Here is a 10,923-nt window from a genome sequence, read left to right as displayed (position 1 = left end):
TCGTTCAACTCATTTTGTAAATGCTAGAAAGTAAGTTGTATTTTCTCCATCAAGTGGTCACCAAGCCCAGTAGATTTCCACGGGCATTCTGAACCTTTGAAATAACAATTTCTGCAGCAGGGTATGTCTGCAGTAGATGCCCCGCCGCTTCCTCGCAAGCATACAAATTCGACATAGCTTGCTGCCTGACGATCTTGTCCGAAACCTTCAAATCAGGAAGGCTGGCCTCGAGAATAATTCCAATAATAGTGACAGCGCTTCCGGGCAGTAAGTGCAGCATGCTACAGTCATGCAACTCGTTGAGCGTTTCGTTGACTTGCGATGCCAGGCCTCTCATCTCTGGCGTGGCGCTTTGGTCCAGTTCGTCTCCTCCTTTTGATGCGGCTATATACAGAATTGACATCGCGGTAAGATGGAGAAGATACAAGAAAGCTTGATGGACTAGCAGAACAAGTTCGGTAGATTCGGGATGAAGGTCGCACATTAGCGATGGAGGGAAGTAGTGTGCCAGAGCAGGGAGGTTCTGCATCCAAGTTTTGAGAAGCTGTTCACAGCTGGCTATAGCATCCTGTGATATTTCTGTTTTGGGGACAAGGGTATAGACAGCTTCTCCCGATGGGGAAGGCGTCCATGAGTCGTGGTAGAAATACTCCACGATGACCCCGACGCAATGCGCGAGTTTGATCTCCTGGATAAAGAGAAGCATCATCCGCTCTTGGTTCTCCCACTTCAGCATAGCAGAGGCTTCCCCCAGCATGAGAAGAACGAAATCATGATACAGCTCCGAGGAATAATACTTCGTCGACTCCAGGAGCGACATTGTCACATCACTATTAGGGATGCGTAACGCACGACGGAAACCAAGAGATAGAATACGGTCGCGCACGTATAGACACCACCATAGCCTGTGCTTGTGGGAGAAACTGCCTGGCTCGAGACTCCCGAGGAGATTTACACGCTCTGCTGTCGAATAGGCAAGGTCAAACCAGTAAATTGGGTCTTTATGGCCAACGCCACTTCCATGCCAATGAGTCATGAGTAGTAAGGCTTGGATTTGAGTGTATGCGTCGTTTTCGGTTTCAAACTCGTACAGGAGCTGAAAATATCAGCAATTGATGCTTATCATTCTATGCCAACAATGACTCACTTTGGCTCTGTCAAATAGTGTCCTTCGCAATGCTTTTCGTGAAGAGAATCCGGCTCCAATGGCAACTTCTTGTGCAATGAAAGCACTTCCAGCTAGCATGACAGCTTGGTGCAGCAGTGGACTGGCAAATCGTGTTTCATCTTCAACCATGACACTGCACAAGAATGACTGTAAATCAATGATCGGGAGTAATGGATGAACATATTTGATATATGACCCAAGTAACTGGTTCCGAAGCTCAACCGGGACGATCCTCAGCGCCCCTTTCAACGCCAAGTATTCGTAATCTTCTTCGGAAAGATGTGGAGGCCGCAATTCAAATGTTCTTTGGAGCTCAAATGGCTGGTGCTGTTCTCCGAGAATGAGGTCCGGGGTTCGTGGTGAGAGAAGTTCGTTTATTGTCGTAAGATAGCTGTCTAGTGGATATGTCTGAGGAACATTGTGTGTACAGCTCATATGTGGTCCATCGGATTTTGGTTTGCTGCCTGGGGTGATGAGCTGCGAAAAGGCATCTAAGGATGTCAATATCTATCCAAGCCTTGCTTGGCGTTTTGGCGGCATGTCCTACCTAGATCAACTCCACCATAAGTGTCCATATGATCCACATCTTCGGTATTAGAGAAGGCCTGGGCAAGGATACCAAAAGAGGATGCCACATCCATTGGCACGGACCGCGGTTGCTTCTTAGCTCTGTTGCTCAAGGGTATTAGCGCTGAGCTATTCGCTTCGGTGATCCCTTTTTCTAGACTCGGGGTAATATCTACCTTGGGTCTTTGGAGACGTGGCAGTGGGAATCGCTCGACTGGCACCTGCGACAGACTCGTGAGTTTTGCTCTGTTTCGCACCGAAGCTTCGCTCGTCTGCACTCCGTACACGCCTGTGATACTCGTTGAGTAACTCGCTTCATATTGATAGCAATATTGTTCTTACAGATATCTTTTGGGTTGCCTAATGTGTTGCAGACTTGCCCTCAATATGAACAAACAGGACACGAGAGACACGAGAGACTCCCGTTGCACCCGCGCCCATGAAGCGATGACAGATCCACACACCCCGCATTTTTCCGGGGATAGGCAGCTGATCTGACGAGTAATTGGCTGTTCGATCGGTTTATGGTTGGGTCTGGACTGGAAGCTGCCGGCAAGTTGCGGTGAGTGGACGAATATTTCCACCGGATGCACCGCGAACTTCCACCGGCACTTAAGCAGCCAATCACAAGGAGAAGCAGTCGAATGTTCAACTTTTACCCCGGAAATATACGGTCAAAGCTGTATGAAATGGCTAGAATCACAATAGCTTAGTATGCCTATTTTGCCTTTCCTCTCGGGCCTACAGGGTCCCCCTACCAAGTCCAACAACCATCCTTATGAACAAAGCGGCCAACGTCGCCATCTCTTTCTCCCCTAACAATCCCCAAAATACCCTTTCCGGATTCCAATGGATCCCCGGCTCTACCCTGCGCACTTACAGCAGCCTCGGATTCACCCCTCAAGTTAGACCTAACCAACCCAGGACAAAACGCGAACACGCGCACCTGGCCCTGGAGCCGCTTATGCATCTGAACAGTCATCATATTGAGCGCAGCCTTGCTCATACGATACTCGTCCCATGGCGCAGCATAGTGCGGACAGCTGGGGTCTGCCGCCTCGGACAATGAGCCCAAGCCACTGGAGACCTGGATCATATAGGGCTTCGAGGATTGGAGAAGAAGTGGGAGAAAGGCTTCGGTGACCAGCATTGCGCCGATGACGTTTGTCGAGAAGATCTTTGTTAGCAGTTCGCGCCCGCTGCTTTCCGGTGCGGCTGTTCCGGCGTTGCTCATGAATACGTCGACTCGGCCGAAGTCTTTGGTCACTTTGTCCACGGCTTTGATGATTGAAGTGTCGTCTTCGATGTCCAGTTCGAGAACGGAGAGTGTGCCCTTTATTCCGGTGCTTTTGATTTCAGATAGGGCCTTTTCACCCTTCTTTGGGTCTCGACATGCCATGATTATGTGGTGGTTTGGATGTTCGGCTAGGACTTGGGCTGTTGCATAGCCGACGCCTGAGTTGGCGCCTGGATGGAGAGTTAGTGGTTGACAAACGGATTTTTGGGATCGTTGTCTTGCCAGTGATAAGAATGATTTTAGATTCAGACATTTTGTTCTTATGGATGATAATTGACTGGGACCATATTGAGTGGCGGTTGCATATTTATATACGCCAACTCAGAGGTTCAACTGGGTCTTTCAAGATTAGATATGGACATTACGATGCTTAAATCCGTTCACGTCCAGGTTCAACCCAATACCTCAACTGGATTTCCCTTCTTGAGCTATGCAACCGGGATCGTACCATGAAGACCCGGATATAAGCACTCTAACGCCGTCTCGGCGTTACCCGAACACCCGACCGACCTCTTTCGTTTCCACGGGTGCCCATCTCTTATTTCCTTATCAGATTTCGGCCTTTCTCGCGTCATCTTTGAGACTTACAATAGACTTGCTACTTGAAGGCTTCACTGGTCTTTCGCTTGACGTAGCAAATATGACCAAGAACCCCACACAATCAAAACTCGGTTTGATTGGACATGTAGAGCTTCTAGTAGCTTGCAACATAGTCACATAGCAGGCTAAAAAGCAAAGAAATGAGAGCTCAGACGTAGGGATAGAGAGCGAAAAGACATTCGGCAATTTGGAGCCTACCTAATGAATCATACCATCACGAAGTATGGGGCGACATTCCCTAGAGAATCAGTTTGAGAGAATCAGTTTTCGAACTTTCGATGCTCCTGACTACCAACGCAGTACATCAAGTATGGCGAGTAGCACTACACCTTCCTGTGAAGGATATAAACAACAGCTCAGATGATCTGTATGGAGTCGAGTTGCCATTATATATTGCGGCTCAACGCATGCAGTCAGCACTAACAGTGAGGGGTAAATTTAATAAGGCAGTACATGTACTACTAGCTGGCTGGTCATGAATCAACACCCACGCAGCAATCATTGTGTACATGGGACGAATAACCCCGAAAGTATTGAAGCAAGTTTTGAATATTGGTTGAGGTAGGCCCTAAAAGTTTCTCCGGGAAGAAATCACAGGGATCGAGTACATGTATCTCATTCTTTATTTCGATCACAGCCAGGAAATATCCAAACTTACCCCACGACTATTGAAGTGTAGTTGATTTGATTGGAACAGCTCTGACAATAGGCCCGCAAAATATCACGCGGGGAAGGACAAGGCGGAGAATCCTTAAAGCCCAAAAAACCGGCCAGCCACTCACCAATTGAAATGAAGTGATCATCGCGCCAAGTCCGCCTCTGAGGGGGGGGAGTCGGCCGCTCGGATTCTTATATTGAGAGCTAGACAACAGGAATGGAACCTCAAATTACCACGTCAGTCTAAATAACGGCATGACGCGATCCTAGATCTTCAATGACAGTCTTAATAAATATATCATGACAATGATAACATAGATAATCCGGCTGATACCCCAGTGCAGGGACCCCAGTGCCATGCAACTTGGATGCAAGGGATTGGACATCGATTCGCGATCCTTGCCAGGTGGACTTAGATGCATGATCAGTCCATTTCTTGCTTGGTGACTTCATTCTCAGACCAAGTTCACATGCAGGTAAGCTGCATGTCGGCTCGTGGATTAGACAGAAGCTCTGATGCCTTTACTGTACATGGGGGCGAGATATGTATGTCTGGGGTAAAGATGGATCGGCTGTCGCGAGTCTATTGCGATCGCCGATGATTCTCCGCGAATCTCGAGGCAGATCCCGCATTCCATCGCGTGAGCAAAAGAAGGGACGAGAAGGAAAAGTGATTCGCTGGCAAGAAACACATGTTACTCCACTACATTTCATCCAAGTTTTGATTTGTCGGTTCCTGGACACGGACTAGCTGAGTTTAGCCGTATAACCACCGATGTAATATTGTGTATGAGGATGATCAACGAGCAGGGAAATTTTTGTTTGTTGACCGTCTCTTGTAATGCGCAGATTGAAAGTCTTCATTACTGTAAGTTATATGCAGTTTTGGATTATATGGGCTCTGAGCTCACTATATGTAGGTCGACATCATTCTACCCCTTCAACTCTTGGCATCTGCATAACTGCCAACCACGCCAAGCAGACACCGATACTTCCTGCACTCCGGTCTTAGGCCCCAAATTCTGAGTTCTCTGCTGTCTTAACTCGGAATGCTTGGGCTTCTCCCTGCGGGGTTGATCAGCCCTTGTGGAGACATCTCCGCCAACTAATGCTAACACAGTACATCTAGATGTACCCTTGACGATGCCGCGCCGAGTAGAGGGGTCTGAGGGCCCATTCTATCTTTCTTGTCCGTATGCAGGGAAACATGGCGCCATCGGGAAATCTTGCGTGCGCAGGTCCTATGTATTTAAACGCTGGCATGGGCCCAATAATGCTAGGAATGTGACCCTTTTATTCCGAAGATCTTCAGTCTTTTCGTTGCTTTGTGCCTGCACTCCTGTTGATCTTTGCATCTCTTGTAAACATGCATTTGACTGGGGGTGTTGTGTTTTCTTTGCTGGCGGCCTCTGGTCTGGCCCTTCCTGGTAGTGATGGTAGCAAACAACATGTGAACAAGGCACGCAGTGCAGGTTATGCCCTGAAGGAGCCTCCTTTGACCACACCGTGGACAGATAAAGTCGGCACTGAGCCGTGGCCTGAATATCCCCGTCCACTATTGCAGCGGTCTGAATGGAAGAATCTTAATGGCGTGTGGAAGTATCAGAGTGCTTCTGGTCTGGATGCAGTTCAAAGTCCACCTTTTGGACAGGAACTGGCACAAGATGTCTTGATTCCATCATGTCTTGAAAGTGGATTGTCCGGTAGGTTTCCCCAGATGGCTCCTTTTCGTGTGTCATCGCTGAATCTAACAAAATGTGCAGGGATTCAAACTGAGTATGCTTTGTACTCATGGTTCTCAACTTCTTTCGAGATATCTTCCTCCTGGAAGGGCGAGAAAGTGCTTCTCAACTTTGGCGCCGTGGACTATGAAGCGACTGTATTCGTCAATGGTAAACAGGCAGGCTTCCATCGTGGTGGATACTTTCGCTTCGAGTTGGATGTGACAGAGTACCTGGTGTTTGACAAGCAAAACGAACTGTGAGTATACCCGATTCAAAAAGCGATCAATGTATCTGACTCAAGTTGCAGACTTGTCTTCGTTCATGATCCCACAGATGATGGTGACTATGTGATTCCCATTGGAAAGCAGACTCTCAGGCCAAGTCACATCTTTTATACGCCGTGCAGTGGCATCTGGCAAACTGTCTGGCTGGAAGCTGCCCCTGCAAATCACATCACACATTTGGATATCGACGGTAATATGGACGGTCAAGGTGAGTGTCCAAAGCCGGGGTAAGAGAGGCCTCAGTGATTCTAATGGTGAGTAGTCAACATTACTGTGCACAGCTCAGCACAGGATACTTCCGCCGAAGCAGAAGTCACCGTGCACAAGGATGGTAAGGTTCTTACTACTCACAATGGTCCAACCAATACGCCCTTCCAGTTCACTGTGTCTTCTCCCAAGCTCTGGTCTCCCAACTCGCCTAATTTGTACAACGTGACTGTCAAGTTGGACAAAGACCAAGTGGAGAGCTACACAGGCTTCCGCACTATTTCTCGAGGCAAGGTTGACGGTATCGAGCGACCTTTGCTGAATGGGGAATTTATCTTCATGTTTGGCACCCTGGATCAGGGCTACTGGCCAGATGGACTATACACTCCTCCAACCCGTGAAGCAATGGTGTATGATCTCCAAGTGCTGAAGAAGTTAGGCTTCAACATGGTCCGCAAGCATGTAAATGATATCGCTATAACTTGTCTTCCGAGTCTGTACTCACCTCCTCACAGATCAAAGTCGAGCCCGAACTCTTCTACCAGGCATGCGATGAGATCGGACTACTTGTAATTCAGGATATGCCATCATTGCGGCCGCTGCAATCCAAGACCGAAGATAACTGCAAATCAGTCACAATTCTCCCAAATGCGGAACAACAGGCAGAATTTGCCAGGCAGTTGGATGTCCTGGTCAACCAGTTCAAGAGCTTTCCCAGTATTGCCACATGGGTACGTTGAAACATCCCTTATGCAGGGGCTGAACTAATAGAGATTGGCTCACAGGTCGTATACAACGAAGGCTGGGGTCAGATCACCGATTACTACCCCGAGTTCGAACTGACCGATCGGGTCAGACAGCTGGACCCCACTCGTCTTGTGGACTCGACGACTGGCTGGCACGATCACGGCGCCGGAGACTTTAGCGTATGTATATTTGCCACCGAACAGGTCACACGTGGCTGATTGAGATATAGGACAACCACCACTATGCGAACCCGCAATGTGGCACGCCATTCTACTCCACAGCTTCAAGTCCCTTTGATCCTAGCCGAATCGGGTTCCAGGGTGAATTTGGTGGTATTGGCAGTAATGTCTCTATTGAGCAGTGAGTTACCAGTTTCCACGTTGATGCTACATACTTACTCCTCTTTACAGCCTGTGGAATAACCAGGCTGCCATTAACACCATCAATCAGACCTATGAAATTGACACTACTATCGAGGCCTGGAACTATCGCAGTCACATCCTGCTTGGCGAGCTTGAAGACCAAATCCGTCTCTTCTCGTGCAGCGGTGGAGTCTGGACCCAGACTACCGATGTCGAGGGCGAGGTCAACGGTCTCATCACCTATGACCGGCGATTGGCTAGAACCGACGAGAAGCAGTGGCAGGCGGATATTAAGGCACTCTACGACGCCGCCGCAGCACGCAGCAATGCGACCACGGAAAGCATGTAGGGGCTATATCTACTGAATGGTCTGCGCCAACCGGAATGATAGGAATCAATATGACGAGTATATAATGTATATTGGCTCCTTCTCTGAAACACAATTTCACTAGGACATAAACCCAAAGTCGACCTGTACCCAAGGTTAAATATATTAAGCTCCCTCATCACATTCCCCGCGATGTACAGGTCGAATTCTTCACCTGAGAGTCAATTCAGAATCAGCAATGGCTTGACGGCACATTCAACTTCCCGCTGTCAAATCTCCCCGTAAAGTCAAACAAATTGCTTGGCATGTCATATCCACGGACGCCGTTCACGTGGCACGGCAAGCCGTTAATAAAGGAAAATAAAGCCCTGTTCTGGACCAAAGACCAACGAACTGACCACTAAGCAGGTAGTGATCGTCTAGCGCGGCTGTTTGAGAAGCGTCTCAGGTTGAGCCCGAACCCAAGGTACGGTACCGAAAGGAAAACGAGCTAAAGGAGAAAGTGATGATCTATCGAATTTGGCTTCGGAAGTGAAGATCCAAGATTCAACCTCATCCTCCATTGACCCCTTTCGCACAGGAGAAAGAAAAAATCTCACTGGATGTCTCTGCCTATTTTAAAAAACATTTTCAATCGGAACAGCCCCATTGATCAGGCCATCCCCACCAGCCGGAGAATCCACCCAAATACAGTGTCAGGCCACGCCATCACACGACGCTCGCAAGAGCTGCGGAGACGATTCCATATGATCGATCCGATGATTGCGGAAAGACGGTTGGCATATTCTCCGTGTTCTAGCGTGCCCCTTATGCAAGTGTTTCCTGATTTTATGAGACTATCACTCTTTAGCACGACGCTATTACCGATCTAACTCTGATTAATCCCTGCTATTGTTCTGCATCCATGGATTTTTTTTTCTGGAGACCCACTCTGTTAAACGGTCTGATTTCTCTAATATCTGGAAGACATGTTTCGAGGGAATTGAATCCCTGCTAGGCGCTGCAAGAGAACCTGTTCGGTGTGTGGTTTAGTTCGAACTAAGCCTCGGATCATAACGGGGTTCCCTTATGCATGTCTGATTCTATGTAAATCTTGAATAGTAATCCAAAGCCCGCAAACCCGTCGGCTCCGAACGGAATCCACATCGTCTCGGGTCCTACGCGAGACCGTTGGGGCGTAGCGGAGTACGAAGGAGCACGGCCAGTTAATCAGACCGAGATGCGAGTGATGTTTTAATTTATTTTGCTGCGCTGGCAGACGGTTGACAGGTAACGGTCTGACAGATCTCATTGAAGAAGTCATGTCGTCGATGTAAAACGCGACCAAAGCGCATGTCTATAGATGAAGAAGGGTAGACAGCCTGTTAGAAGCAAGAGATTAATCTCCGCGTTCCCATGTGGACATCTCAAGTCGCTTGTTTCAAGTTTGCCGGTCTATGACAGCACAACAGAGGTGGGTTTCGTCTTTGGCTTCATTGTTCTGCAAGCCTGGAGGAGATTGCAGGGATCAGCCCACACTTGTCTCTCCATGTCGGAGAATGACTCCTTGATATTGTGTGGTCTGATTCGACCATACCCAATGCATTCATGATCTGAGTATTTTCTCGTGTAATCGGGTGTGACCGCTTCTCTAGGAAGTGGCCCGCGGTCCATCCTGACCCAAGATTGCCTGCAGCAGATCCCGAATCGGATGCGATGTGCAGTTTCGTGGCTTGTGCTATGATATTTTGGAGGGTCAGATGAACACTGTAATCTAACAGGGATCGTATGGCAGTGTATAAATACTCGAACCACCACGAGCTTGCCACGAGGTACCCCAGTTTTATATTCCGTTCAACCAAGATCTGTGAAATCTACCTCTTCTTCTTCCATCTCAAACATACCCCAGGTGTTCGTTGAACTGCCGGTTGCGCTCATCATATCAAAGACAGCATCACACGATGGAGTACGGTTTCAAATCGGCCCCCGAGCCAAAGCATGTTGACCGCAAGCTGCTTTACACAAACTTGGAAGAGCGCATCAAGTACCTGCATGCCTTCCTCGACTTCGGCCCTGGTAAGTACCATATATCTCACCCTGAGTTTCCTCGGACAAAAGTACTGACAAAATCCCAGCCGACATCGAGGCATTGATCAGCGGCACAAAATACATCAAACAATTGATCCCAGCAGTAGTCAACCTGGTATATAAGAAGCTTCTCGAGTGCGACATCACATCACGAGCCTTCCACACACGAAACACAGTCGACGAGACCGAGCCGGAAGAAGACTACCTCGACGAAGAAGCACCCCAGATCAAGCGACGCAAGATGTTCCTCCGGTGGTACCTCACACGTCTTTGCCAAGACCCAACGACAATGGATTTCTGGCGATACCTGAACAAGGTCGGGTAAGTGAATCCAACCTGCCCCTGGAGGCATTCCAAGGAAGAAAGAGTGTCAGACAAGAACCCGAACTAATAACATGTTGCACAGCATGATGCACAGCGGTCAAGTCCGACGATCCCCCCTGAACATCGAATACATCCACCTAGGCGCTTGCATGGGCTACATCCAAGACATCTGGATCGAAGCGATGATGTCACACCCACACCTCTCACTCCGACGGAAGATCGCCCTCGTGCGCGCCGTCAACAAGATCCTTTGGATCCAGAATGATCTCTTCGCTCGGTACCATTGCAGCGACGGAGAAGAGTATGCGGATGAAATGTCATTGATGAGTTTCGATGACCAGGAAGGATACATCGGTGACAAGCGCATTCTTGGCAGTAGCTCCAATAGCTCTGTTGATGACGACCGGTCTAGTATTTCTAGTGGGGTTGCGCCTTCCACTCATAGTGCGGCCCCATCCACGAAGACAAGTACCTCGGCTGCGGCGTCTGCTTCGAAGACTTCGGTGTGTCCTTTTGCTGATATGGCTAAGCCGTCATCGACTGAGACGAAGATTTGGGCAAATTAGAAGGGCTTTTGTGATGCATCTATTG

The 10,923-nt window shown here is 48.7% G+C and overlaps 4 protein-coding genes across 4 annotated transcripts; 2 read left to right on the top strand and 2 right to left on the bottom strand.

Moving 5' to 3' along the window:
- Window positions 1–49: 49 nt before the first annotated feature.
- N7508_009006 (fungal specific transcription factor domain-containing protein) lies at window positions 50–1,809 on the bottom strand (the record flags this gene model as incomplete). Its single annotated transcript, XM_058467069.1, has 3 exons — window positions 50–1,096; window positions 1,148–1,659; window positions 1,716–1,809. 3 exons carry the CDS (start codon window positions 1,807–1,809, stop codon window positions 50–52), a joined length of 1,653 nt encoding a protein of 550 aa, XP_058314915.1.
- Window positions 1,810–2,489: 680 nt separating this feature from the next.
- N7508_009005 (uncharacterized protein) lies at window positions 2,490–3,285 on the bottom strand (the record flags this gene model as incomplete). The annotated part of the gene is made up of 2 exons (XM_058467068.1): window positions 2,490–3,202; window positions 3,231–3,285. 2 exons carry the CDS (start codon window positions 3,283–3,285, stop codon window positions 2,490–2,492), a joined length of 768 nt encoding a protein of 255 aa, XP_058314914.1.
- Window positions 3,286–5,655: 2,370 nt separating this feature from the next.
- N7508_009004 (putative hydrolase) lies at window positions 5,656–7,962 on the top strand (the record flags this gene model as incomplete). Its single annotated transcript, XM_058467067.1, has 8 exons — window positions 5,656–5,992; window positions 6,053–6,269; window positions 6,321–6,505; window positions 6,560–6,966; window positions 7,020–7,235; window positions 7,290–7,430; window positions 7,481–7,611; window positions 7,662–7,962. 8 exons carry the CDS (start codon window positions 5,656–5,658, stop codon window positions 7,960–7,962), a joined length of 1,935 nt encoding a protein of 644 aa, XP_058314913.1.
- A 1,919-nt stretch (window positions 7,963–9,881) lies between these two features.
- On the top strand, window positions 9,882–10,898 carry N7508_009003 (protoglobin family protein; the record flags this gene model as incomplete). Its single annotated transcript, XM_058467066.1, has 3 exons — window positions 9,882–9,996; window positions 10,056–10,329; window positions 10,415–10,898. 3 exons carry the CDS (start codon window positions 9,882–9,884, stop codon window positions 10,896–10,898), a joined length of 873 nt encoding a protein of 290 aa, XP_058314912.1.
- Window positions 10,899–10,923: the final 25 nt, after the last annotated feature.

This window comes from Penicillium antarcticum (assembly GCF_028974205.1).
Source record: "Penicillium antarcticum strain IBT 31339 chromosome Unknown utg000009l_segment0_segment0, whole genome shotgun sequence".
In the NCBI taxonomy this organism is placed as follows: Eukaryota; Fungi; Ascomycota; class Eurotiomycetes; order Eurotiales; family Aspergillaceae; genus Penicillium; species Penicillium antarcticum.
Note: the sequence above shows the minus strand (reverse complement) of the source record. Positions and strands in the feature narration are given on the sequence as shown.